The sequence below is a fragment of the Nerophis lumbriciformis genome, linkage group LG18 (assembly GCF_033978685.3).
Source record: "Nerophis lumbriciformis linkage group LG18, RoL_Nlum_v2.1, whole genome shotgun sequence".
In the NCBI taxonomy this organism is placed as follows: domain Eukaryota; kingdom Metazoa; phylum Chordata; class Actinopteri; order Syngnathiformes; family Syngnathidae; genus Nerophis; species Nerophis lumbriciformis.
Window position 1 is genome coordinate 9212501 of NC_084565.2, and position 27500 is coordinate 9240000.

The 27500-nt window shown below is 40.3% G+C and overlaps 1 protein-coding gene across 2 annotated transcripts in view; it reads left to right on the forward strand.

Moving 5' to 3' along the window:
- draxina (dorsal inhibitory axon guidance protein a) overlaps positions 1 to 27500 on the forward strand; it is a 48748-nt gene that overhangs the window by 20208 nt on the left and 1040 nt on the right. The window contains exons 3-7 of one of the 2 annotated variants that reach the window (XM_061977621.1): positions 13376 to 13824; positions 16529 to 16737; positions 19697 to 19814; positions 19883 to 19975; positions 27490 to 27500. The exon at positions 27490 to 27500 is cut by the window's right edge and continues 79 nt beyond it. In XM_061977621.1, coding sequence (XP_061833605.1) covers positions 13395 to 13824; positions 16529 to 16737; positions 19697 to 19814; positions 19883 to 19975; positions 27490 to 27500 — 861 coding nt within the window. In that variant the 5' untranslated portion in view covers positions 13376 to 13394. Of the gene's footprint in view, positions 1 to 13375; positions 13825 to 16528; positions 16738 to 19693; positions 19815 to 19882; positions 19976 to 27489 lie in introns of both variants that reach the window. The other variant, XM_061977620.1, reaches the window with a different exon arrangement.

A 27500-nucleotide genomic window follows, 5' to 3' on the forward strand; every position in this document is an offset into this window, starting at 1 on the left:
TATAAGACACACTTAGTGAGTAATAGAAATGAAGACTACTAGTTGAGTGGTGTATAAGACACACTTAGTGAGTAATAGAAATGAAGACTACTAGTTGAGTGGTGTATAAGACACACTTAGTGAGTAATAGAAATGAAGACTACTAGTTGAGTGGTGTATAAGACAAACTTAGTGAGTAATAGAAATGAAGACTACTAGTTGAGTGGTGTATAAGACACACTTAGTGAGTAATAGAAATGAAGACTACTAGTTGAGTGGTGTATAAGACACACTTAGTGAGTAATAGAAATGAAGACTACTAGTTGAGTGGTGTATAAGACACACTTAGTGAGTAATAGAAATGAAGACTACTAGTTGAGTGGTGTATAAGACACACTTAGTGAGTAATAGAAATGCAGACTACTAGTTGAGTGGTGTATAAGACACACTTAGTGAGTAATAGAAATGCAGACTACTAGTTGAGTGGTGTATAAGACACACTTAGTGAGTAATAGAAATGAAGACTACTAGTTGAGTGGTGTATAAGACACACTTAGTGAGTAATAGAAATGAAGACTACTAGTTGAGTGGTGTATAAGACACTTAGTGAGTAATAGAAATGAAGACTACTAGTTGAGTGGTGTATAAGACACACTTAGTGAGTAATATAAATGAAGACTACTAGTTGAGTGGTGTATAAGACACACTTAGTGAGTAATAGAAATGCAGACTACTAGTTGAGTGGTGTATAAGACACACTTAGTGAGTAATAGAAATGAAGACTACTAGTTGAGTGGTGTATAAGACACTTAGTGAGTAATAGAAATGAAGACTACTAGTTGAGTGGTGTATAAGACAAACTTAGTGAGTAATAGAAATGAAGACTACTAGTTGAGTGGTGTATAAGACACACTTAGTGAGTAATAGAAATTAAGACTACTAGTTGAGTGGTGTATAAGACACACTTAGTGAGTAATAGAAATGAAGACTACTAGTTGAGTGGTGTATAAGACACACTTAGTGAGTAATAGAAATGAAGACTACTAGTTGAGTGGTGTATAAGACACACTTAGTGAGTAATAGAAATGCAGACTACTAGTTGAGTGGTGTATAAGACACACTTAGTGAGTAATAGAAATGAAGACTACTAGTTGAGTGGTGTATAAGACACACTTAGTGAGTAATAGAAATGAAGACTACTAGTTGAGTGGTGTATAAGACACACTTAGTGAGTAATAGAAATGAAGACTACTAGTTGAGTGGTGTATAAGACACACTTAGTGAGTAATAGAAATGAAGACTACTAGTTGAGTGGTGTATAAGACAAACTTAGTGAGTAATAGAAATGAAGACTACTAGTTGGAGTGGTGTATAAGACACACTTAGTGAGTAATAGAAATGAAGACTACTAGTTGAGTGGTGTATAAGACACACTTAGTGAGTAATAGAAATGCAGACTACTAGTTGAGTGGTGTATAAGACACACTTAGTGAGTAATAGAAATGAAGACTACTAGTTGAGTGGTGTATAAGACACACTTAGTGAGTAATAGAAATGAAGACTACTAGTTGAGTGGTGTATAAGACAAACTTAGTGAGTAATAGAAATGAAGACTACTAGTTGAGTGGTGTATAAGACACACTTAGTGAGTAATAGAAATGAAGACTACTAGTTGAGTGGTGTATAAGACACACTTAGTGAGTAATAGAAATGAAGACTACTAGTTGAGTGGTGTATAAGACACACTTAGTGAGTAATAGAAATGAAGACTACTAGTTGAGTGGTGTATAAGACACACTTAGTGAGTAATAGAAATGCAGACTACTAGTTGAGTGGTGTATAAGACACACTTAGTGAGTAATAGAAATGCAGACTACTAGTTGAGTGGTGTATAAGACACACTTAGTGAGTAATAGAAATGAAGACTACTAGTTGAGTGGTGTATAAGACACACTTAGTGAGTAATAGAAATGAAGACTACTAGTTGAGTGGTGTATAAGACACTTAGTGAGTAATAGAAATGAAGACTACTAGTTGAGTGGTGTATAAGACACACTTAGTGAGTAATAGAAATGAAGACTACTAGTTGAGTGGTGTATAAGACACACTTAGTGAGTAATAGAAATGCAGACTACTAGTTGAGTGGTGTATAAGACACACTTAGTGAGTAATAGAAATGAAGACTACTAGTTGAGTGGTGTATAAGACACACTTAGTGAGTAATAGAAATGCAGACTACTAGTTGAGTGGTGTATAAGACAGACTTAGTGAGTAATAGAAATGAAGACTACTAGTTGAGTGGTGTATAAGACACACTTAGTGAGTAATAGAAATGAAGACTACTAGTTGAGTGGTGTATAAGACACACTTAGTGAGTAATAGAAATGCAGACTACTAGTTGAGTGGTGTATAAGACACACTTAGTGAGTAATAGAAATGAAGACTACTAGTTGAGTGGTGTATAAGACACACTTAGTGAGTAATAGAAATGAAGACTACTAGTTGAGTGGTGTATAAGACACACTTAGTGAGTAATAGAAATGCAGACTACTAGTTGAGTGGTGTATAAGACACACTTAGTGAGTAATAGAAATGAAGACTACTAGTTGAGTGGTGTATAAGACACACTTAGTGAGTAATAGAAATGAAGACTACTAGTTGAGTGGTGTATAAGACAAACTTAGTGAGTAATAGAAATGAAGACTACTAGTTGAGTGGTGTATAAGACACACTTAGTGAGTAATAGAAATGAAGACTACTAGTTGAGTGGTGTATAAGACACAGTTAGTGAGTAATAGAAATGAAGACTACTAGTTGAGTGGTGTATAAGACACAGTTAGTGAGTAATAGAAATGAAGACTACTAGTTGAGTGGTGTATAAGACACACTTAGTGATGGCAGTTGGTGAGTCGTACTTTACAACAATCACTTGGACTCTTCTGCTGGTGTTGTGTGATGCTAACAAACGACAATTGAAGGACTTGGCAGAGTTCAATTCCCAAGCTGGCAAAGCTGGTCCAGGCGGGCACATTTCACGGGCAGTTGAGCGCAAAGTTTGTTGGCGGTATAAAAAAACCAAAAAACAAATCTTTAGTAGACACTTTGTTGTTGGAACGTGTTCATGCTTCATCTGGCATCCTTAGCTGCACCAGAGGACATCTTATTTCCTTTTGTCTCTCCTACGCTCCTCACTCTGCGGGCGCTCGCTTATGTCTTGGAACTTGTCTTCAGTGTGGGTGTCTGGAGGAGGCTCCCCTGCTGTGCTGCTGTGTGTGTGTGTGTGTGTGTGTGTGTGTGTGTGTGTGTGTGTGTGTGTGTGTGTGTGGTGTGTGTGGATAAAGGCCCCATGGTGAGATGTTGCTGATGTCAGCATGTGCCAGACACAAAGCTCCACATCTGTTGTACCTGCCACCAATTTCCATTCTCTCTGGTGGACAGATGGAGCTTCTTAGCCGCTCTGTTTCTCTTCCAACACGCACTTGGCTGGCTGGCACCTTCCACTATACAACACTTGTACAACTGGCACCTTCCACTATACAACACTTGTACAACTGGCACCTTCCGGTATACAACACTTGTACAACTGCGGCAAAAATACACCTAACCGCTCTCGTTCGGATGCATGACTTGTAGTAGTATTAGGGGTGTAACGGTACGTGTACCCTATCTTTCGGAGTATAAGTCGCTCCGGAGTATAAGTCGCACCGGCCGAAAATGCATAATAAAGAAGGAAAAAAACATATATAAGTCGCACTGGAGTATAAGTCGCATTTTTTGGAGAAATGTATTTGATAAAAGCCAACAGCAAGAATAGACATTTGAAAGGCGATTTAAAATAAATGAAGAATAGTGAACAACAGGCTGAATAAGTGTACGTTATATGAGGCATAAATAACCAACTGGTATGTTAACGTAACATATTATGGTAAGAGTCATTCAAATAACTATAACATATAGAACATGCTATACAATCTGTCACTCCTAATCGCTAAATCCCATGAAATCTTATACGTCTAGTCTCTTACGTGAATGAGATAAATAACATTATTTGATATTTTACGCTAATGTGTTCATCATTTCACACTTAAGTAGGGATGATGTTTGATAAGAAATTATCGAGTTCGAGGCCATTATCGAATCCTCTTATCGAACCGATTCCTTATCGATTCTCTTATCGAGTCCAGATAGGTTGTTGTATATGGAAAAAAAAACACAATATTTGGTTTAACAAAAGCTCACTTTTATTTTATCAGAAAAAAACTAAAATAAAATAAATAAATAAATATTGACTGTTACCCCCCTAAAAAAAAAAAAAAAAAAAAAAAAAAATTGACTGTTGTTCCCAAAGTATATTAAGTGGGATTTTTCAGAAAAACAAATATATACAGTAGCACAAAAACAACCTGTCTCTGTGATCACTATAGGTGTATAAATAATAATATAGTGTTAAAAAAAATCAGTCCCTTGGGCACAAACTAAAAATAATACAGCTCTCCAAAAAGTGCACTTCTACTGCTATTGGAACATACTAACAACACACACAGGCAGACAGCTAACAAACAATTCAAGACGTCTAATAAAGTTCCAAAGCAGATTAATCCATTTAGGCTCTTTATTGTTGTTGATCTTGCTTTGTCTTTTCCTATCTTTACTTTTGTCTTGCACTGGACTGTTATTTTTTTTTATTTTTTTTTAACTGAAATACACACAATGACAAATGTATAAGCTATGTGATTCAATTAACATACTGAAATGTAATACACAATGTGTAAATATTAGCTTCACACAAATATACAGTACTATCATCAAACAAATACTTCTGAGTGTTGAAACTATTTCGATGGTGGAAATATACGACTGGCAGCCATTTTAAGTCCTCAAAACATCCATTGAAACAGTGCACAAAAATCATTTTTCAATAAACATCTTAGTATCAAACTTAACCACTTTCCACCTTAATATTGAGTTACATAAACAAGTTAAACAGTTTACTTACAGACACATTTGGTCAATAAATAACCAAAAAATGTATATTTTGTTGTTTTCTTACTGTACCGAAAATGAACCGAACCGTGACCTCTAAACCGTACCGAACCCAAATGTTTATGTACTGTTACACCCCTAAGTAGCATTACTATTTTCTACGTGTTCTCCTCCTAACGCTGCTTTCATAACCAATCATGGCACCCACCTGTTCCCAATTAGCCTGTTCACCCGTGGGATGTTCCAAATAAGTCGTTGATGAGCATTCCTCTTTTTTGCCACTTGTGCCAGCTTTTTTGAAACATGTTGCAGGCATCAAATTCCAAACGCGCTAATATTTGCAAAAAATAACAAAAGTTTTCCAGTTTGAACGTTAATTATCTTGTCTTTGCAGTCTATTCAGTTGAATATAAGTTGAAAAGGATTTGCAAATCATTGGCGCTATAAAACATTGGTTATGTTTTTATTTACGATTTACACAACTTCACTGGTTTTGTAGAAGCAGCAGTTCATCCATGGTTCAAGTTACACATTTATAGCGCCAAAATCACTTTCACCTCCGTCGTTCAGCTTCCGTTTGCTCCAACGTCTCACGCTTCCTTCCTGCTGGCTTCTAGAAGCAACAGTTCATCCTCAGTATATTCAGCTTCAAAAAGATAGGGTCATTTGTCCAAAAATAGTCGTCTCTGTTTTCTGTTACCAAGTCTGCCATGATTAGAAGACACTCGCATTTGTTTCCGAAAGCAGGAACACACATTTGTTGCCAGAAGTCGGACGTACGCTGCCCAAATGTTTGTGTACCGTTACACCCCTAAGTAGTATTACTATTTTCTACGTGTTCTCCTCCTAACGCTGGTGGCCTTGCACCGGAATTTGTCGTTTGCATTTCTTATTCCGTGCTCAATTTTTGCACCGTAGCAAGCAAAGACAAAGAAAGTAGCAAAAGGTAGTGACATGTTGAAGTCCCTAATGCAGGGGTGCACACACTTGTTGATTTTCAATTGAATAGACTGCAAAGACAAGATATTTCATGTTCCAACTGAGGAACATCATTTTTTTTTTTTTGCAAATAATCATGAACTTACTTCTTACATACATACAACTTACATACTCAAAATATGTTTTATTTTGTTCATTTGGACAGAAACACATTTATTTCTTATATTCATTTTCAAAAAAGTTATTTTTCTGTGCCCCTTAAGACCTCGCTGTAGACTTTGTAAGGTCATGTGACCTCTAAACTAAACAAACTTCCTGCTAATCCACCTATTTATCTTCCCTAGTAAGAACCGATAAGGAACCAAATGGTTAGGCAGAATGGAAAGTGGAATCAGAGCCGTCAAAATCTCAGTTCCCATCTCTAACGGCACATGAATAATTCTTTATTGCGTGTTGGCTTTGTGCAATGGAAATGAAGGATGTGGGATCTAACCTTTCAAAGGCCGTCTCAGATCAGAGTTCCACTGATGTATAAACTCAGCAGAGAATGAAAGTCATCAGTTCCAGACCAGCGCCTTGGCCTCGCATCCTAGTGACAGATGCTCTACCTGCTGTGCCCTCCCCACCGCCATACCTACAACCTGACACACGTTTTGTGCGTTCCTTTCCTTGCTAAGCTTGCCTGCGGGTCTTTAAAATGTGTCTTTCATTAGATTTTTTTTTCAAAATAAAGCCATTGACTTTTTTTTATTTCTAACAATGATTATACCATAGATGGTCTTGATGTAGATAGTGGCAGGCTGCAATCAAACATTGACACAAAATGTCGTAAAATATTGCAAAATAACATCTTATACTGCTGTTTGACTCATTTCACTTGACTCAACCTACTAAATCAGTGTTTTTCAACCACTGTGCCACGTGCGATATTGTCTGGTGTGCCGTGGGAAATTATGCAACTTCACCTAATTGGTCCAAAAAATATTTTTTTGCAAATCAATAATTATAATCTGCAAATATTAGGGGTGTAACAATACACACAAATTTGGGTTCGGTACGTACCTCGGTTTAGAGGTCACGGTTTGGTTCATTTTCGGTACAGTAAGAAAACAACAAAATATACATTTTTGGTTTATTTATTTACCAAATTTGCAAAATCTTCCACCAAAAATATTTTTCTTAGTGTAATATTTGATGTGAAGTAATGGGAACCTTGGATAGGTCAATAATTCATAATAACATTGATTTTGATTCAATATTATGTTTTGAGCAATGACAGTTTGAAAGAAAAAAAAACAGCTTTGTTTTATGAGTCAACATTGCAACTTTTTCTGAATTACATTTAACCTTTAAGCTTTTTTATTTCACTTTCTATATGTGTGTGTGTGTGTGTGTGTGTGTGTGTGTGTGTGTATATGTATATATATATATATATATATATATATACAGTGTTGGGTTAGTTACTGCAAAGCAGTAACTAGTTACAGTTACTAGTTACTTCATTTCGAAAGTAACTCAGTTACTAACTCAGTTACTTACACCAAAAAGTAATGCGTTACTGTGAAAAGTAACTATTTAGTTACTTATTTTTTTCTTCTTTTTTTTTTTTAAAGCTCCCATTAATGCCCTTTTAGCCTTCATGTCAGTACTGTTATTGCACTGGAGAATAATACAATCTGTTGATCAACTTGACATGCATTTGCATCACTGAACTCTGCTAAGCAATGTGCTCTACATACAACACACAAAGACAAAGATATGTTACAAAGGCCAATTTGTTTCTGGCCAGAACAAATTGACAAAACTATTTTAAATAGCTGCAACATAACGTACATAAGTAACAAACAGCATAATAACAGCATAGATGTAAACCAAGAAAGGCACACACTACATACACAAAGCCTAACCAGGCATTTTCTTTACTGAGCAAAACTCTTTATTGTCGGCCATAAACACATCACCAAAACATTAGTAAAAAAAATTATATCTAGCAAAAGTGGTCATTTTCTGCAGTACAAACCAGACCAAAAGCAACTTTGTTATATCAACAGTAGCCACTCGCTCTTTCTCACGTGTGCCAACACTTGCACATATGGCACTTAGCCAGTGATGCGTTTACAGCCACACAAAAAGTCGGACAACTCCAACACCACACATAAAGTGTAATTCCAGGTCGTTACACTATGATTTACCAATCAAATGTGTGCTTATTCTAGTGTCATTTATTAGGAATCTTAATTTATAAATATTAATCATTAAATGCTGTTAGTATATTAAATAAATACTAATAAAAAAATATTTTTTACAAACAGGAAGTTGCAGGAATGTACACATGATCCCCTGCTTACATCTCATTGTGCAACATGTGAATGTTTTAATGGGAACTAAATGAAAGGGGTACAAACTATTTCCAAAGCAGGACCTCCACCCAGACAAACAATACAAGTACACAGTTCATGAAAAACAATATTTTTTGTTATTGTCATTGTAAGTGGGCCTAAACACTTAAATTAGAAATGGAAATGACTGCTGTCATTTGATTATAATAATAAGAGAATGTTGTCTGTGTATCTGTGTTGGCCCTGTGATGAGGGGGGGACTTGTCCAGGGTGTACCCTGCCTTCCGCCCGAATGCAGCTGAGATAGGCTCCTGCGACCCGAAAGAGACAAGCGGTAGAAAATGGATGGATGGATGGAGATTGAACTTGTTATTTAGTCAGGTTTGGGACAGGTGTGCTGCTGGTGTAGCCACAGTGTGCACGTCTAAAGTTGCTCACATGGACTCTACTGAATGCTCAGGGAGTTTTTGCGTTTGCTCACACACATGAACAATTAGAGGGAACATTGATTGACAGAGTGTGTACCTTCAGCGGTGAATGATGAGAAGAGGCAGACTTAATCCTTAAGTGGTGGAGGTGAAGTGGCATCAGAGTCTCTGTCTCTCTTTACTAGCTTCGTCGAAGCATGTTGCTTATGTAGCTTGTTTCAGCAGATTTTAATTGCTGTTTTGGGCAGTAGATGGCATCTTTGATCCAAAGCACAATTTACATTTAACTAAAATGTTCTTTTCTTTGTGCTCGACAAAAGAAAAGTAGTGAAAATATCTCCATGTTAGCAAACTCGACTTCTGGCTCCGCCATGATCAGACACGCCCCCCTCCCCTCCCTCCCTCTCCTCCCTCTCCACACTCACACACAGAGCGCATATGTCTCTCTTCTCCGGCTTGTGACACAAGAAGAATCAGAACGATGACACAGCAGCGCTCCGATAAAACACACTTTATACTACCGGTACATAAAAAGTAACGTAAAATAACGCAGTAACGCATCATGTAGTAACGGTAACTGAGTTACTGAATATAAAAAATAACGCGTTAGATTACTAGTTACCGCCGAAACTAACGGCGTTACAGTAACGCGTTACTTTGTAACGCGTTAGTCCCAACACTGTATATATATATACACACACATATATATATATATATATATATATATATATATATATATATATATATATATATATATATATATATATATATATATATATATATATATATATATACAGGTAAAAGCCAGTAAATTAGAATATTTTGAGAAACTTGATTTATTTCAGTAATTGCATTCAAAAGGTGTAACTTGTACATTATATTTATTCATTGCACACAGACTGATGCATTCAAATGTTTATTTCATTTAATTTTGATGATTTGAAGTGGCAACAAATGAAAATCCAAAATTCCGTGTGTCACAAAATTAGAATATTGTGTAAGGCTAATACAAAAAAGGGATTTTTAGAAATGTTGGCCAACTGAAAAGTATGAAAATGAAAAATATGAGCATGTACAATACTCAATACTTGGTTGGAGCTCCTTTTGCCTCAATTACTGCGTTAATGCGGCGTGGCATGGAGTCGATGAGTTTCTGGCACTGCTCAGGTGTTATGAGAGCCCAGGTTGCTCTGATAGTGGCCTTCAACTCTTCTGCGTTTTTGGGTCTGGCATTCTGCATCTTCCTTTTCACAATACCCCACAGATTTTCTATGGGGCTAAGGTCAGGGGAGTTGGCGGGCCAATTTAGAACAGAAATACCATGGTCCGTAAACCAGGCACGGGTAGATTTTGCGCTGTGTGCAGGCGCCAAGTCCTGTTGGAACTTGAAATCTCCATCTCCATAGAGCAGGTCAGCAGCAGGAAGCATGAAGTGCTCTAAAACTTGCTGGTAGACGGCTGCGTTGACCCTGGATCTCAGGAAACAGAGTGGACCGACACCAGCTGGACTGCTGCTGAGTGGTCCAAAGTCATGTTTTCTGACGAAAGCAAATTTTGCATTTCCTTTGGAAATCGAGGTCCCAGAGTCTGGAGGAAGACAGGAGAGGCACAGGATCCACGTTGCCTGAAGTCTAGTGTAAAGTTTCCACCATCAGTGATGGTTTGGGGTGCCATGTCATCTGCTGGTGTCGGTCCACTCTGTTTCCTGAGATCCAGGGTCAACGCAGCCGTCTACCAGCAAGTTTTAGAGCACTTCATGCTTCCTGCTGCTGACCTGCTCTATGGAGATGGAGATTTCAAGTTCCAACAGGACTTGGCGCCTGCACACAGCGCAAAATCTACCCGTGCCTGGTTTACGGACCATGGTATTTCTGTTCTAAATTGGCCCGCCAACTCCCCTGACCTTAGCCCCATAGAAAATCTGTGGGGTATTGTGAAAAGGAAGATGCAGAATGCCAGACCCAAAAACGCAGAAGAGTTGAAGGCCACTATCAGAGCAACCTGGGCTCTCATAACACCTGAGCAGTGCCATCGACTCCATGCCACGCCGCATTAACGCAGTAATTGAGGCAAAAGGAGCTCCAACCAAGTATTGAGTATTGTACATGCTCATATTTTTCATTTTCATACTTTTCAGTTGGCCAACATTTCTAAAAAATCCCTTTTTTGTATTAGCCTTAAGTAATATTCTAATTTTGTGACACACGGAATTTTGGATTTTCATTTGTTGCCACTTCAAATCATCAAAATTAAATGAAATAAACATTTGAATGCATCAGTCTGTGTGCAATGAATAAATATAATGTACAAGTTACACCTTTTGAATGCAATTACTGAAATAAATCAAGTTTTTCAAAATATTCAAATTTACTGGCTTTTACCTGTATATACAGTATATATAACCTTTAAGCTTTTTTATTTCACTTTTTATATGTATGTGTATATATATATATATATATATATATGTATGTGTGGGAAAAAAAAATCACAAGACTATTTCATCTCTACAGGCCTGTTTCATGAGGGGGGGTACCCTCAATCGTCAATCTCCTGACGATTGAGGGTACCCCCCCTCATGAAACAGGCCTGTAGAGATGAAATAGTCTTGTGATTTTTTTTTTCCCACACATACATATATTGCGCTCTACTACGGTATCGAGCACTATTTTTTGGATAACCTTATTAAGACATATATATATATATATATATATATATGGACACGACATGACAGGACGTGCCAAATCTGGCTCGCAGGCCCCACTTTGGGTATCCCTGGCTTATAGGGAGTAGTGGTCTGGTCTGGTCTCCATGCACACGGAGCCAGCGCTTTCTCGGTTCAAGCATTCATTCGTAAAAAGCGACGTTTTTTCAGTGTTTGCGCATGAACGCTTACTCCATTTTTTTTTTTTTAAGTGTGTTTTTTTTTTGTCCTCACAAAAATGCTGGAAAAAGTCAGTGTGTGCGTTTCTTTCCAAAAACGGCTTTTGTGGGTGAACAATATCCGGGTGGCAATGAAAGATGTCACAGCTGCTCCTTCCCCGAGGAACACTTAACGTCCACCCCCTCCCCCCTGTTATCCACACTCGACGTGTCGGGGTCACGACCCCTACAACCACCCACAACCCTGCAGGCGTGCGCCAGCCATCAGCGGCACATCGATACCTTTTTGTCTCTGGAACACAAAAGAAGAAGATTTGTGTTTGGATGTCAGTGGCGTGGAAATGGCAAAGAGCTGGGCCTCCAACTCATTCCAGTCCTGTCACACCTGGCTGCTGTGTTGAAAGGTTGCCCTCGCCCGTACAGATTCTGTCAAGAGGAAGTCATTTGTGAAAGTCTCTTTATCGCGCAGACACCTGACGTTTGACGTCTGATCCCAGGAGCGCTGTCCTGATATCAGTGTTTCGGTACCGGTACCAAAATGTATAATAATAATAATCCATCCATCCATCCATTTTCTATCGCTTATTCCCTTCAGGGTCGCGGGGGGGCGCTGGAGCCTATCTCAGCTACAATCGGGCGGAAGGCGGGGTACACCCTGGACAAGTTGCCATCTCATCGCAGGGCCAACACAGATAGACAGACAACATTCACACTCCCATTCACACACTAGGACCAATTTAGTGTTGCCAATCAACCTATCCCCAGGTGCATGTCTTTTAATAGATTTTATTTGTAAAAAGCACTTTACATTGAGTGACTACAGAGCCCCTAAAGGGACATGGGGGAATTGATTTTATTATAATTTTTTATTTATTCATTTATTTTTTCAGACATGTATCTCGTGCGAACGAGAAACATTTTATAAACTTATTAAAAAAATAAAAAAAAATTTTTTTTAGACATGTATTGCGAGAGAAACTTAAAAAAAAGAAAAATTATAATTTTTTAATTTTTTATTTTTATAATTTTATAAAAAGAAACTATCTCGTGCGCACGAGAAAGTTTCTCGTGCGCACAAGATACATGTCTAAAAAAAAAAAAAAAAAAAAAATTATGAATGTTTTAATTTTCTTTTTAATAATTTTATAAAAAGTTTCTCCTGTGCACGAGAAAGTTTCTCGTGCGCACGAGATACATGTCTTAAAAAAAAAAAAAAAATTATACAAAAATTTTTTTCCCCCATGTCCCTTTAGGGGCTCCGTAAGTAAACAACCTCAAAGTGCTATTAAAAAAAATAAAAATAAAAAGATAATAAAAAATTTATAAAAATAAAAACTAGAACAGCCACATAGCTAAAACTAGTACACATACATCTAATAAAAAGCTTTTTTAAAAAGAAGGGTTTTTAAGCCTTTTTTAAAAGCATCCACAGTCTGTGGTGCCCCCAGGTGGTCAGGGAGAGCGTTCCACAGACTGTGAGCGGCGGAGCAAAAAGCCCGGTCTCCCATATTTCGATACTTTTCTAAATAAAGGGGACCACAAAAAAACGTCATTATTGTCTTTATTTGAACAAAAAAATGTTAGTGTACAGGAAACATATGTTTATTATTGTCATTTAGTCCTTAAATAAAATAGTTTTATTTTTATTTATTTATTAATTTTTATCTAACCTTTGTTTAACCAGGAAAAAGAAATCCCATTGCGATTAAGAACCTCTTTTTCAAGGGAGTCCTGGCCAAGAGCCCCAAAGTCACCCGTGACCCTCAAGAGGACCAGCAGTGTAGAAAACCGATGAATTCATTCATTTGTTTTTTTTCCTGTCTGCAGCTGCTGTTTCGCCGTAGAAATGACGGCGCCCTCCTTGAGCGTGGTCCTGGTGGTGCTGCTGGCCGCCGCCGCCGCGCTGTCGCGGAGCGCTGCCGAGCCCGGAGTGCCCCGCAGCAAGAGGAGGCCCAGCTCGGGAAGCGAAGGAGGCGCCCAACAGCACCCCTTGAAGGCCGCACGGGGCTACGGCGGTCAAGCGGCTCAGGCGTCACAGGGCAAAGGCAGGCCCAGTTCTCGCGGGCCGGTCCATCCCCTGGCCCGCTTCCAGGACGACGGGACGGGCTTGGAGGGCCTGAGTCCGGTGCGGGTGGACGCGGGTCCCGGCAGAGCTGGAATGAAGAAGCGGCCCAGGGAGAACCACCTTATGGCCACACGCAAGGGGAGGGGCCACGAGCAGCACTCTGACCTCAGGAGACATGGCGGGCGACGGGACAAGGCGCGGCGTGGACAAGGTTTGCTTCACCAACACACGCTACAGCCGGTCCTCGGCTTTTAAACCAGTTCTTCTTCACCAACACACACTACAGCCGGTCCTCGGCTTTTAAACCAGTTCTGTTCCTAGACTGGAATGCAAGTCCAAATTCACACCTAAATTCTACTTAAATTAACGCCTAAGTCAGTCACACTTAAAAGACTTCTACAGTATCTCCTTCCAGCTGCTTCCCCGTCAAACACACCATCAGCAGCTTTTCCATATTTTCAAGATATCGCTTTAACACCCTTGACTGGCCTTAGACTCGTCCTGCTTCAGATCACAGTTATTGTGAACAAAATGTCATTACTAAATGTGCCCAAAAAGTCCTTACTTACAACCTCAATTTTTATTAGATTTTTTTCACACATTATACTTTCTTGGCAGAGGAAACGTGAAAAACTGTTCTGGCTTCATAGGAGCCATATTATTTTTATTTGCATTTAATTTATGTGTTTTCGAACATGTTTAGCTTCTTCCAACTTGTAAGTGTTTTAGAATGTTTCTTGGATAAATGCTAATCGGGTGATCACTTCGCCTCACTTCCTGTTTCTGTGAGGTCACGCGAGTTCACTTCCTGTTGAGGGACACCTCCGTCTGTTTCAACTCGACGCGGTGGAGTTTTTGTCGATCACTTTATGTTTAATGTGAATACTGTCTGTTTTTCAACAGTATTGTGTTTATATACGTTTAGATTGGGGTGAATAGGTCACGCTGATTTTCAAGGTAAAAGCTCATTTACAAGGTAAAAGCTGATTTTCAAGGTAAAATCATATAGTTGATGTAGATTCTACATCAACTATATGATTTGTCTGAGAAGCTGGACAGGAAGATAAATATAAAATAAAAAATATAAATATTTTTTTTAATCGACTTTTGAGGTATTTTTTTTATCAATTAAGGGAAAAAAAATTGCCACCCCTAATATTCAGTAAATAATTACAAAATACATATATAATTATATACATAAATACTCAAATAAAATACAAATAATTAATAAAATAAACACTCATACTTTTATTAAATATATGAATAAAAAATGTCCTTAAGATATTTTGAAACGATCTCCCTGACCACCTGAGGGCACCGCAGACTGTGGATGCTTTTAAAAAAAGGTTTAAAAACCCTTTAAAAAAAAAGTTTTAGCTATTTGGCTGTTTTATTTTTATTTTTTATTTTATTTGTTTTAATACACTGTAGCACTTTGAGGTTGTTTACTCAATGTAAACTGCTTTTTACAAATAAAATCTATTATTATTATTATTTTATGTTTCCTCCTCTTTGTTGTACCTATTATAGACAAAATATCCTTCTTTTTGCTCAAATTAAGATGATGCTGTAAGCCAATGACCAAAAATAAGTAAATAGGTCTTAAAACTTGGGACGTTTCTCGAGATCGATTTTCAAATCTTGGCAAGTGACAAATCATTTGCAGAGTACCAGGATGTGAACACCTGCCCTGTTGTGTTGAAAGCAATTGTCAATTTGTACCTTTAATAATGTGGTTGTGTCACATGATTACTGCAATGTCTCCGCCTCTCCTACAGAACCCGGTCAAGGCGGAACATTCCAACGATACTGTAATAACAGTGACATCAGTACAGTAGGCCCCAATACCTGACACATGAAACGTGACGAAATCCACTTTGGGGTGTTGGATATCGTAAAATGGCTAACCTCCTCCAACCTCCGAGGACAAAGCTACGAACAATGGGAGACCGGGCTTTCTGCTCCGCCGCTCCCAGTCTGTGGAACGCTCTCCCTGACCACCTGAGGGCACCACAGACTGTGGATGCTTTTAAAAAAAGCTTAAAAACCCTTCTGTGACAGTCTCTCACTGTCGTCCGGGTTCCACAGACCACCAGAGAGGGACATGACTTCGAGCAGTTTGGACTTTGTTTATTTTTCAATAATACTCAGTCTTCGGGTCGCTTTTCAGCTCCTCTTCCCGCTCGCTCCTCGGTTTGCTTTTCAGTTTGCCGCATCGTCGTCGTCTGCCTCTCGCTCTCTTCCGCGCTGCATCAACTGTTGCTGGCTCTCCAAATCCTTCTGCCCCGTCGTTCTCGGCTGCCGCCCTTTTACACACTCGGAGGAGATTATATAATTGTGCCCAGGTGGGCGAGCCACGCACCTGACATCCATCTCGGCGTTGATCCCGGCGCGCCCCGCCTCGGCACTGGCCCGCCGGCCACGCCTCCTCGCCCTTATCTTGGAGTCGGCCCCGGCGTGCCCTGCCTCGCTGTCGGTCTGCCGGCCACGCCTTCTTTTTAAAAAAGCCTTTTTTTTAGATATATGTATACTGTTTTAGCTATTTGGCTGCTCTAGTTTTTAGTTTTATTTATTTTTTATTATCTTTTTATTTTTATTTTTTTTAATACACTGTAGCACTTTGAGGTTGTTTACTCAATGTAAAGTGCTTTCTACAAATAAAATCTATTATTATTATTATTATTAATGTCTTTTGTGTCAGTAGAGTGGCGCTTTCCATCATTTTCAGCAAAATGATTAACCCCCCCTTCTCTTCCTCTCACGTGAGATCCACCCAGGAATGGGGTTCGGTGTGTGGTATAAAATATTTTTTTTGACGGAGACAATTGTTTTGGAGAAGTGTCACGGCAAATTCAAGTAGATAATTGCAGATTCTGCACTAAACACAAACATATGTTCCTCGTTTTATCGTCCAGGTTTTCTTCTGGACCGCAAGCTGAGCGATCTGCTCCACGAGCCGCCTCCCTCCCCCCTCTCCTCCCACCCCGCCCTCCGCGCGGAGCATCTCGGCGACGCCTCCCCCTCGTCGCCCCACGTAGGCGCTTTCGGCTCCGGCTCCTCCATGGTTGCCACGGTGATGAACGATCATCCCCCAACGCTGCCCCCGGCCTCCACCAAGCCCCAGGTAACCCCCGGCAGAACCTAGGGGTGCTCATTGGCGGGCGGCGTCTGTTGCGCCTCGGTGAGGGTGAGGGTGAGGGTGGTTGGAGGGGAAGGGGGTGGGGGTGTTAGCAGACATTATGTTGCCTCAAAGCTCAGAGCTCATCTCGTCAAATGAGCCTGAAAGTGCCGCATGCGAGAAAAGCGAAAACCCCTCCAGCTGCTAGACCGTGTTCTGTGTCATAAAGGTTCACCTTTGGGATCCTGGCGCACCTTGCTGGTCCTTGAGAACTGGTGTCGGCACGTCAGCGGGTCGTTTCCTTGCCACCGAGGTGCTGACACAAGATCTGCATTTGGTCCTCGGGGAGGACTTAGTGGACATGCACAGACCTCCTGTAGGACTGGAGAGTCCACTTGGTTTTTAGTGCAGGTCTCACAGGGTCCCTTGGAACAGCAAATGTATTTTATAGAAATGGACTTTTACTTTTTATACAGTGCATGTGAAAAGTATTCACAGCGCTTCACTTCTTTCACATTTTCTTATGTTACAGCCTTCTTTCAAAATGAAATACATTCATTTTTATCCTCACAATTCTTGGCAAGCAATGGAGAATAATGTGGCGGACAACATGCTGGACAACATCAAATGAGTGGTGGGCCACTTTAATTAAGTAGAGGACAACATAAAATGAGTAGTGGGCTAATTTAAATTAAGTGGACGACAACATAAAATCAGTGGTGGGCCACAATAAATTAAGTGGTGGACAACATAAAATGAGTGCTGGGTCATGTTAAATGAAGTGGTGGACAACATAAAATGAGTGCTGGGCCACATTAAATTAAGTGGTGGACAACATAAAATGAGTGGTGGGCCACAGTAAATTAAGTGGTGGACAACATAAAAGGAGTGCTGGGCCACATTAAATTAAGTGGTGGACCACATAAAATTAAGTGGTGGACCACATAAAATGAAGTGGTGGACAACATAAAATAAGTGGTGGGCCACATTAAATTAAGTGGTGGACAACATAAAAGGAGTGCTGGGCCACATTAAATTAAGTGGTGGACCACATAAAATGAAGTGGTGGACAACATAAAAATGAGTGGTGGACAACATAAAATGAGTAGTGGACCACATTAAATTAAGTGGTGGATCACATAAAATGAGTAGTGGGCCACATCAAATTAAGTGGTGGACCACATAAAATGAGTAGTGTGCCACATTAAATGAGTGCTGGGCCACATTAAATTAAGTGGTGGACCACATAAAATGAGTAGTGTGCCACATTAAATTAAGTGGTGGACCACATAAAAGGAGTAGTGGGCCACTTTAAATTAAGTGGTGGACAACATAAAATGAGTAGTGGACCACATTAAATTAAGTGGTGGACCACATAAAATGAAGTGGTGGACAACATAAAAATGAGTGCTGGGCCACTTAAATGAAGTGGTGGACAACATAAAATGAGTAGTGGACCACATTAAATTAAGTGGTGGATCACATAAAATGAGTAGTGGGCCACATCAAATTAAGTGGTGGACCACATAAAATGAGTAGTGTGCCACATTAAATGAGTGCTGGGCCACATTAAATTAAGTGGTGGACCACATAAAATGAGTAGTGGGCCAACTAAATTTAGTGGTGGACCACATAAAATGAGTAGTGTGCCACATTAAATGAGTGCTGGGCCACATTAAATTAAGTGGTGGACCACATAAAATGAGTAGTGGGCCACAATAAATTAAGTGGTGGACCACATAAAATGAGTAGTGGGCCACATTAAATGAGTGCTGGGCTACTTTAAATTAAGTGGTGGACCACATAAAGTGAGTGCTGGGCCACATTAAATGAAGTGATGGACAACATAAAATGAGTAGTGGGCCACATTAAACGAAGTGGTAAACCACATAAAATGAGTAGTGGGCCACTTAAATAAAGTGGTGGACCACATAAAATGAGTACTGGTCCACTTTAATTAAGTGGTGGACCACTTAAAAAGAGTAGTGGTCCACATTAAATTAAGTGGTGGACCACATAAAATGAGTAGTGGTCCACATAAATTAAGTGGTGGACCACGTAAAATGAGTAGTGGGCCACTTAAATGAGTGCTGGGCCACATTAAATTAAGTGGTGGACCACATAAAATGAGTAGTGGGCCACATTAAATGAGTGCTGGGCCACTTTAAATTAAGTGGTGGACCACATAAAATGAGTAGTGGTCCACATTAAATGAGTGCTGGGCCACTTTAAATTAAGTGGTGGACCACATAAAATGAGTAGTGGTCCACATAAATTAAGTGGTGGACCACGTAAAATGAGTAGTGGGCCACATTAAATGAGTGCTGGGCCACTTTAAATTAAGTGGTGGACCACATAAAATGAGTAGTGGGCCACATTAAATGAGTGCTGGGCCACTTTAAATTAAGTGGTGGACCACATAAAATGAGTAGTGGGCCACATTAAATGAGTGCTGGGCCACTTTAAATTAAGTGGTGGACCACATAAAATGAGTAGTGGGCCACATTAAATTAAGTGGTGGATCACATAAAATGAGTAGTGGGCCACATAAAATGAGTAGTGGTCCACATTAAATTAAGTGGTGGACCACATAAAATGAGTAGTGGGCCACATTAAATGAGTGCTGGGCCACATTAAATTAAGTGGTGGACCACATAAAATGAGTAGTGGTCCACATAAAATGAGTGGTGGGCCACATTAAATGATGTCACATTGACTTTGTCTCTGCTTGCAGGTTGCTAAAGAATAAAAGGTGCAGCATGTAAATGAAGATTGGATGTTTTTAACGAGCGGTCTTGCTCCATCAATCCCTCTAATTGATATTCCTTAATGAGGTGACTTCCTCAGGCTGCTGTGGATCTTTTTATTCCTGCTGGACTCCACGGGGAGCTGCGATGCTGCGTCTCCTTCACACTTCTTTCCCACCGAGCGTGACCCTGAGCTGCTCTCTCTCTCCCCCTAGAAGTCAGGAGGAGCAAAAGGGCGAGGCGAGGTGATGCCCACGCTGGACATGGCGCTCTTTGACTGGACCGACTACGAGGACATGAGACCTGTGGACGCCTGGCCGTCCTCCAGGAAGAAAGGTACGCCGAGACAGGAAGACCACTTTGTGAAAGCGTGACTCTGGCACGGTTGTCTTCCTCCGCCGCAGACAAGAGGCGGAGCAAGAACCTCAGCAGCGGGAACGCCACGGCGGATGCTGACATCATCGAGCCATGTGACCACCATCTGGACTGTCTTCCTGGTCAGTCAGCATCCTTTTACCTTAAAGCAATAACAAATCTTCTATAAGCGGCAAATCTAAAAAAAATAAAAAAAATAAAATCAGGCTTTGCTACACATCTTAAAATGCAGCTTGTTAGTCAGCTACAAACTTGGGAGCTGTGAGTTTGTTTTTGTCTTTGGGGCATGAATAAACACATACACAACACTTCTGCATCCATACAAAGCTGCCATGGTCACATGAGCAATAGTGGAAGTGACACTTTCAAAGCAAAAGCTTTCAAAATAAGAGTCTCCATGTAAACATAAAGAATTCTTAACAAATATATTTTGTGGCGGGCCAACTTTATCCCTGGTGAGCCGTGACAAATGAACTTGGAATTTGTGTAACAACCTGTGTGGCAGGTGTCAAACTCAAGGGCCAGTTCTGGTGATATAACATGGCCCGCCACGTCATTAAAGTGGCCCGCCACATCATTTAATGCCATGCCATTCAATGTGGTCTGTCACGTCATTTAAAGTGGCCCACCAATGTGATTTGCCATGTTATCTAACCTTGTCCGCCACGTCATTCAACGCGGTCATCTCTTTTAAAGTGGCCCGTCACGTCATTTATTGTGGTCTGCCATATTCTTTGATATGGTCCACCACATGATTTAATGCCATTCAACGTGGTTTGCCATGTTATTTAACTTTGTCCGTCACATCATTTAATGTGGTCCGCCATTCATTTAAGGTGGCCTGTTACATCATTCAATGTGGTTTGTTACGTCATTCAATGTGGTCCACCACATCATTTAAGGTGGACCGCCATATCATTTAATGTGGTTCGCCACGTCATTTAAGGTGAACCGCCATATCATTTAATGTGGTTCGCCACGTCATTTAACGTTGTCTGCCACATCATTTAAAGTGGCCCAGCATGTTATTAACTTTGGCCTACTACATCATTTGATGTAGTCTGCCACATCATTTATTGTGGCCCCTCAGGTCATTCAACGTGGTCTGCCACATTATTTAAATTGGCCCAGCATGTTATTCACTTTGGCCCACCACATCATTTAATGTGGTCTGCCACATCATTTATTGTGGCATGCCACATCATTTAAAGTGGCCCCTCAGGTCATTCAACGTGGTCTGCCACATCATTCAACGTGGTCTGCCACATCATTCAAAGTGGTTCACCATGTCATTTAACACGGTCTGCCGCATCATTTATCGTGGTCTGTCACTTCATTCAATGTGGTGTGTCACATCATTTAATACGGCCTGCCACGTCATTCCCGAGGTCTGCCATGCATTCTAGGTGGTCCGTCACATCATTTAAAGTGACCCGTCACGTCATTCAATGTGGTTCGCCATGTCATTCAACCTTGTCCGCCACATCATTTAATGTGGCCTGTCATGTCATTCATTGTGGTTCGCCATGTCATTCAACATTGTTCGCCACATAATTTAAAGTGGCCTGCCATATCATTCATTGTGGTTAACCATGTCATTTAAGGTTGTCCGTCACATCATTTAATGTGGTTCGCCATGTCATTCAACGTTGTTCGCCACATAATTTAAGGTGGCCTGCCATATCATTCATTGTGGTTAACCATGTCATTTAAGGTTGTCCGCCACATCATTTAAGGTGGACTGCCATATCATTCAATGTGGTTCGCCATATCATTCAACGTTGTTCGCCACATAATTTAAAGTGGCCTGCCATATCATTCATTGTGGTTAACCATGTCATTTAAGGTTGTACGCCACATCATTTAATGTGGACTGCCATATCATTCAATGTGGTTCGCCATATCATTCAACGTTGTCCGCCACGTCATTTAAAGTGGCCTGCCGTGTCATTCATTGTGGTTCGCCATGTTATTTAATGTTGTCTGCCACATCATTTAAAGTGGTCCGCCACGTCATTTAATGTGGCCTACCATGTCATTCATTGTGGTTCGCTATGCCATTTAAGGTGGCCCGCCACATCATTTAACGTTGTCCGCCACTTCATGAATTGTGGCCAGCCAAGTCATTCAACGTTGTCCGCCACATCATTTAATGTGGCCTGCCATGTCATTCATTTTGGTTCGCCATGTCATTCAACGTTGTCTGCCACATCATTTCAGTTGGCCTGCCGTATCATTTCAGTTGGCCTGCCGTGTCATTCATTGTGGTTCGCCATGTCATTTAATGTGGTCCGCCACATCACCTAAAATGGCCCAGCCACATCATTTAATGTTGTCTGCCACTTCATTAATTGTGGCCAGCCAAGTCATTTAATGTGGCCTACCATGTCATTCATTGTGGTTCGCCATGTCATTTAACTGGCCCACCACATAATTTAACGTTGTCCGCCACTTCATTAATTGTGGCCAGCCACATCATTTGATGTGGCCTGCCATGTCATTAAATGTGGTCTCTTATGTCATTAAAAGTGGCGCGCCATGTCAATTTAAAAAATGGCCCTCTAAGGGCAGCCATAATTGCGACTCAATAAAAAAGGAGTTTGACACTCCTGCTGTCAGGTAACATCCACAGTTATGGTGTGCATGATTAATCTGCACTCATCATGATTAATCTGCGCTCATCATGATTAATCAGCACTCATCATGATTAATCTGCACTCATCATGATTAATCTGCACTCATCATGATTATTCTGCACTCATCATGATTAATCTGCTCTCATCATGATTAATCTGCACTCATCATGATTAATCTGCGCTCATCATGATTAATCAGCACTCATCATGATTAATCTGCACTCATCATGATTAATCTGCACTCATCATGATTATTCTGCACTCATCATGATTAATCTGCTCTCATCATGATTAATCTGCACTCATCATGATTAATCTGCACTCATCATGATCAGTGTTGGGTTAGTTACTGAAAACCAGTAACTAGTTACAGTTACTAGTTACTTTATTTCAAAAGTAACTCAGTTACTAACTCAGTTACTTAAACCAAAAAGTAATGCGTTACTGTGAAAAGTAACTATTTAGTTACTTATATATATATATATATATTTTTTTTTTTTTAAGGCCCCATTTAATGCCCTTTTAGCCTTCATTTTAGTACTGTTATTGCACTGGAGAATAATACAATGTGTTGATCAACTTGACATGCATTTGCATCACTGAACTCTGCTAAGCAATGTGCTCTACATACAACACACAAAGACAAAGATATGTTTTAAAGGGCCAATTTGTTTCAGACCAGAACAAATTGACAAAACTATTTTAAATAGCTGCAACTTAACATACATAAGTAACAAACAGCATAATAACAACATAGCTGTAAAACAAGAAAGGCACACATACATACATAAAGCCTAACCAGGCGTTTTCTCAAGGAATTCTGAAATAAAATCATGTCTGAAGCCCAGAACACTCTACACATTTCCCCACTTAGTTTAGAGAAAAGGAAATATTAGCCTGGCCCACTAGTATCCCTCTTTAGGTTTGTGAACTTTATAGTCTAAATATTTAGAGTGATGTGATAATCAAACACTCTAAAAGTTTAAAATGAAAGAGTATATAAGAGAATTGACGGAGTGTGTGTACGGTACCTTCAGTGTGCAGTGCCTCATTAAAATCCAGCCGCTGTTGGAGGTGGAAGTGAAGTGTGTGTCTCTTTACTAGCTTCGTCGAAGCATGTTGTTTTTGTCGCTGTTTCAGCATATTTGAAACTTACATTCAACTAAAATGTTCTTTTTTTTGTGGTCGATAAAAGAAACGTACTGAAAATATCTCCATTTTAAGAAACTCGGCTTCGGGGTTCGCCATGACGTCTTGATAGTAGACACAGACACGCCCCCTCCCACACACACACACTCACACACACACACACACACGTACACACAGACAGCGCGCGGTGCGCCTCTTTTTTGTCGCCTCTTCAGCAGCGCTGCAACACTCAGATCTTCTCAGTTTCTAGCCGATACTACATAAAAAATAACGCAAAATAACGCAGTAACGCATCATGTAGTAACGGTAACGGAGTTACTGAATATAAAAAAATAACGCGTTAGATTACTAGTTACCGCCGATAGTAACGGCGTTACAGTAACGCGTTACTTTGTAACGCGTTAGTCCCAACACTGATCATGATTAATCTGCACTCATCATGATTATTCTGCACTCATCATGATTCATCTGCACTCACCATGATTAATCTGCATTTATCATGATTAATCTGCACTCATCATGATTAATCTGCACTCATCGTGATTAATCTGCACTCATCGTGATTAATCTGCACTCACCATGATTAATCTGCACTCATCATGATTAATCTGCACTCATCATGATTAATCTGCACTCATCATGATTAATCTGCGCTCATCATGATTATTCTGCACTCACCATGATTCATCTGCATTTATCATGATTAATCTGCACTCATCATGATTAATCTGCACTCATCGTGATTAATCTGCACTCATCGTGATTAATCTGCACTCATCATGATTAATCTGCGCTCATCATGATTAATCTGCCATCATTCTTTGTGATTAATCACACTTCATGTATAATCAATCAATCAATCAATCAATCTTTATTTATATAGCCCTAAATCACAAGTGTCTCAAAGGGCTGCACAAGCCACAACGACATCCTCGGTACAAAGCCCACATAAGGGCAAGGAAAAACTCACCCCAGTGGGACGTCGATGTGAATGACTATGAGAAACCTTGGAGAGGACCGCATATGTGGGTAACCCCCCCCCCTCTAGGGGAGACCGAAAGCAATGGATGTCGAGTGGGTCTGACATAATATTGTGAGAGTCCAGTCCATAGTGGATCTAACATAATATTGTGAGAGTCCAGTCCATAGTGGATCCAACATAATAGTAAGAGTCCAGTCCATAGTGGGGCCAGCAGGACACCATCCCGAGCGGAGACGGGTCAGCAGTGCAGAGATGTTCCCAGCCGATGCACAGGCGAGCGGTCCACCCCGGGTCCCGACTCTGGACAGCCAGCACTTCATCCATGGCCACCGGACCTGTGCCCCCCCCCCTCAAGGAAAAGGGGAGCAGAGGAGAAAAGAAAAGAAACGGCAGATCAACTGGTCTAACAGGGGGGCTATTTAAAGGCTAGAGTATACAAATGAGTTTTAAGATGGGACTTAAATGCTTCTACTGAGGTAGCATCTCTAATTGTTACCGGGAGGGCATTCCATAGTACTGGAGCCCCAATAGAAAACGCTCTATAGCCCGCAGACTTTTTTTGGGCTCTGGGAATCACTAATAAGCCGGAGTTCTTTGAACGCAAATTTCTTGCCGGGACATATGGTACAATGCAATCGACAAGATAGGACGGAGCTAGACCGTGTAGTATTTTATACGTAAGTAGTAAAACCTTAAAGTCACATCTTAAGTGCACAGGAAGCCAGTGCAGGTGAGCCAGTATAGATATATATATATATGTATATATGTATATAAAGGTATATACAGTATAGGCGTAATATGATCAAACTTTCTTGTTCTTGTCAAAAGTCTAGCAGCCGCATTTTGTACCAATTGTAATCTTTTAATGCTAGACATAGGGAGACCCGAAAATAATACGTTACAGTAGTCGAGACGAGACGTAACGAACGCATGAATAATGATCTCAGCGTCGCTAGTGGACAAAATGGAACGAATTTTAGCGATATTACGGAGATGAAAGAAGGCTGTTTTATTAACACTCTTAATGTGTGACTCAAAGGAGAGAGTTGGGTCGAAAATAATACCCAGATTCTTTACTGATTCGCCTTGTGTAATTGTTTGGTTGTCAAATGTTAAGGTGGTATTATTAAATAAATGTCTGTGTTTAGCAGGACCGATAATCAGCATTTCCGTTTTCTTGGTGTTGAGTTGCAAGAAGTTAGCGGACATCCATTGTTTAATTTCATTAAGACACGCCTCCAGCTGACTACAATCCGGCGTGTTGGTCAGCTTTAGGGGCATGTAGAGTTGGCTGTCATCAGCATAACAATGAAAGCTAACACCGTATTTGCGTATGATGTCGCCTAGCGGCAGCATGTAAATACTAAAGAGTGCAGGGCCAAGAACCGAACCCTGAGGAACTCCGCACGTTACCTTAACATAGTCCGAGGTCACATTATTATGGGAGACGCATTGCATCCTGTCAGTAAGATAAGAGTTAAACCACGACAAAGCTAAGTCTGACATACCAATACGTGTTTTGATACGCTCTAATAAAATATTATGATCGACGGTATCGAAAGCAGCGCTAAGATCAAGAAGCAGCAACATAGATGACGCACCAGAATCCATCGTTAGCAGTAGATCATTAGTCATTTTTGCGAGGGCTGTCTCCGTAGAGTGATTTGCCCTGAAACCGGATTGAAAAGGTTCACAGAGATTGTTAGACACTAAGTGTTCATTTAGCTGCTGTGCGACAATTTTTTCGAGGATTTTCGAAATAAAGGGAAGGTAGTTTACCATGAGGTCAGGATCAAGGTTAGGTCTTTTGAGCAGAGGATGAATAACCGCTTTCTTGAATGCTAGGGGAACAGTGCCAGAGGAAAGTGATAAGTTTATAAAATTTAGCACTGATGGACCTAATAATACAAAAAGCTCCTTGATAAGTTTCCCAGGAAGCGGGTCAAGTAAACATGTTGTTTGTTTTATCCCACTTACACGCTGTAATAGTTCCTCTAATGTTATTTCATCAAAAAGAGAGAGACTATTTGGTATTGCAGTATCCGTCGTAGATACAGTTGTATCTGTGTTCATAGAACCCAGTTGTAGCTGGGATGCGTTGTCTTTAATCTCCTTTCTAATGAGTTAAATTTTCTTATTAAAGAAATTCATAAAGTCATCTGCCGAGTGGGTGGAGCTATTGGGAGGAGTCCCTTGTTGGGTTAGCGATGCTACTGTACTAAACAAAAATTTAGGGTCGTTTTTGTTGAGGCGGATGAGATTTGAGTAATATTTAGCTTTAGCTATGGTAAGCATGCGTTTATACGATATTAAACTATCACTCCATGCTTGATGGAAAACCTCAAGCTTGGTCGCGCGCCATTTGCGTTCCAACTTTCTACATGATAATTTATGAGCTCTGGTTTCTTCTGTAAACCATGGGGTGCGCCTTTTAGGGGCCCTTTTTTGTTTTAGCTGTGCTATACTATCAATGGTGTCGCGCAGGGCATTGTCAAAGTTGTTAGTGAGGTTATCAATAGAGCCGACATAATTTGGGAATGGTGCCATTACCGAAGGCAGTAGGTCAGCAAGAGTCATCGTTGTGGCGGCATTAATGTTGCGGCTGCTATAGCAGTTATTATTATTATTAGTTTGTTGACAATGAGTCAGAACTTAGAATTTTATAAGGTAATGATCGGACATTACTTTAGTATACGGGAGTATCGTAACTTTGGAGGTGGTGACACCCCTGACCAGCACTAGATCTATCGTATTGCCGTTGCGATGCGTAGGTTCATTTATTATTTGTGTAAGACCACAGCTATCAATTATAGTCTGGAGCGCCACGCCATAATCTAGGACCTTTGACCTTCGTCCCCCCCCCCTGCAGGTTCCTGCTGT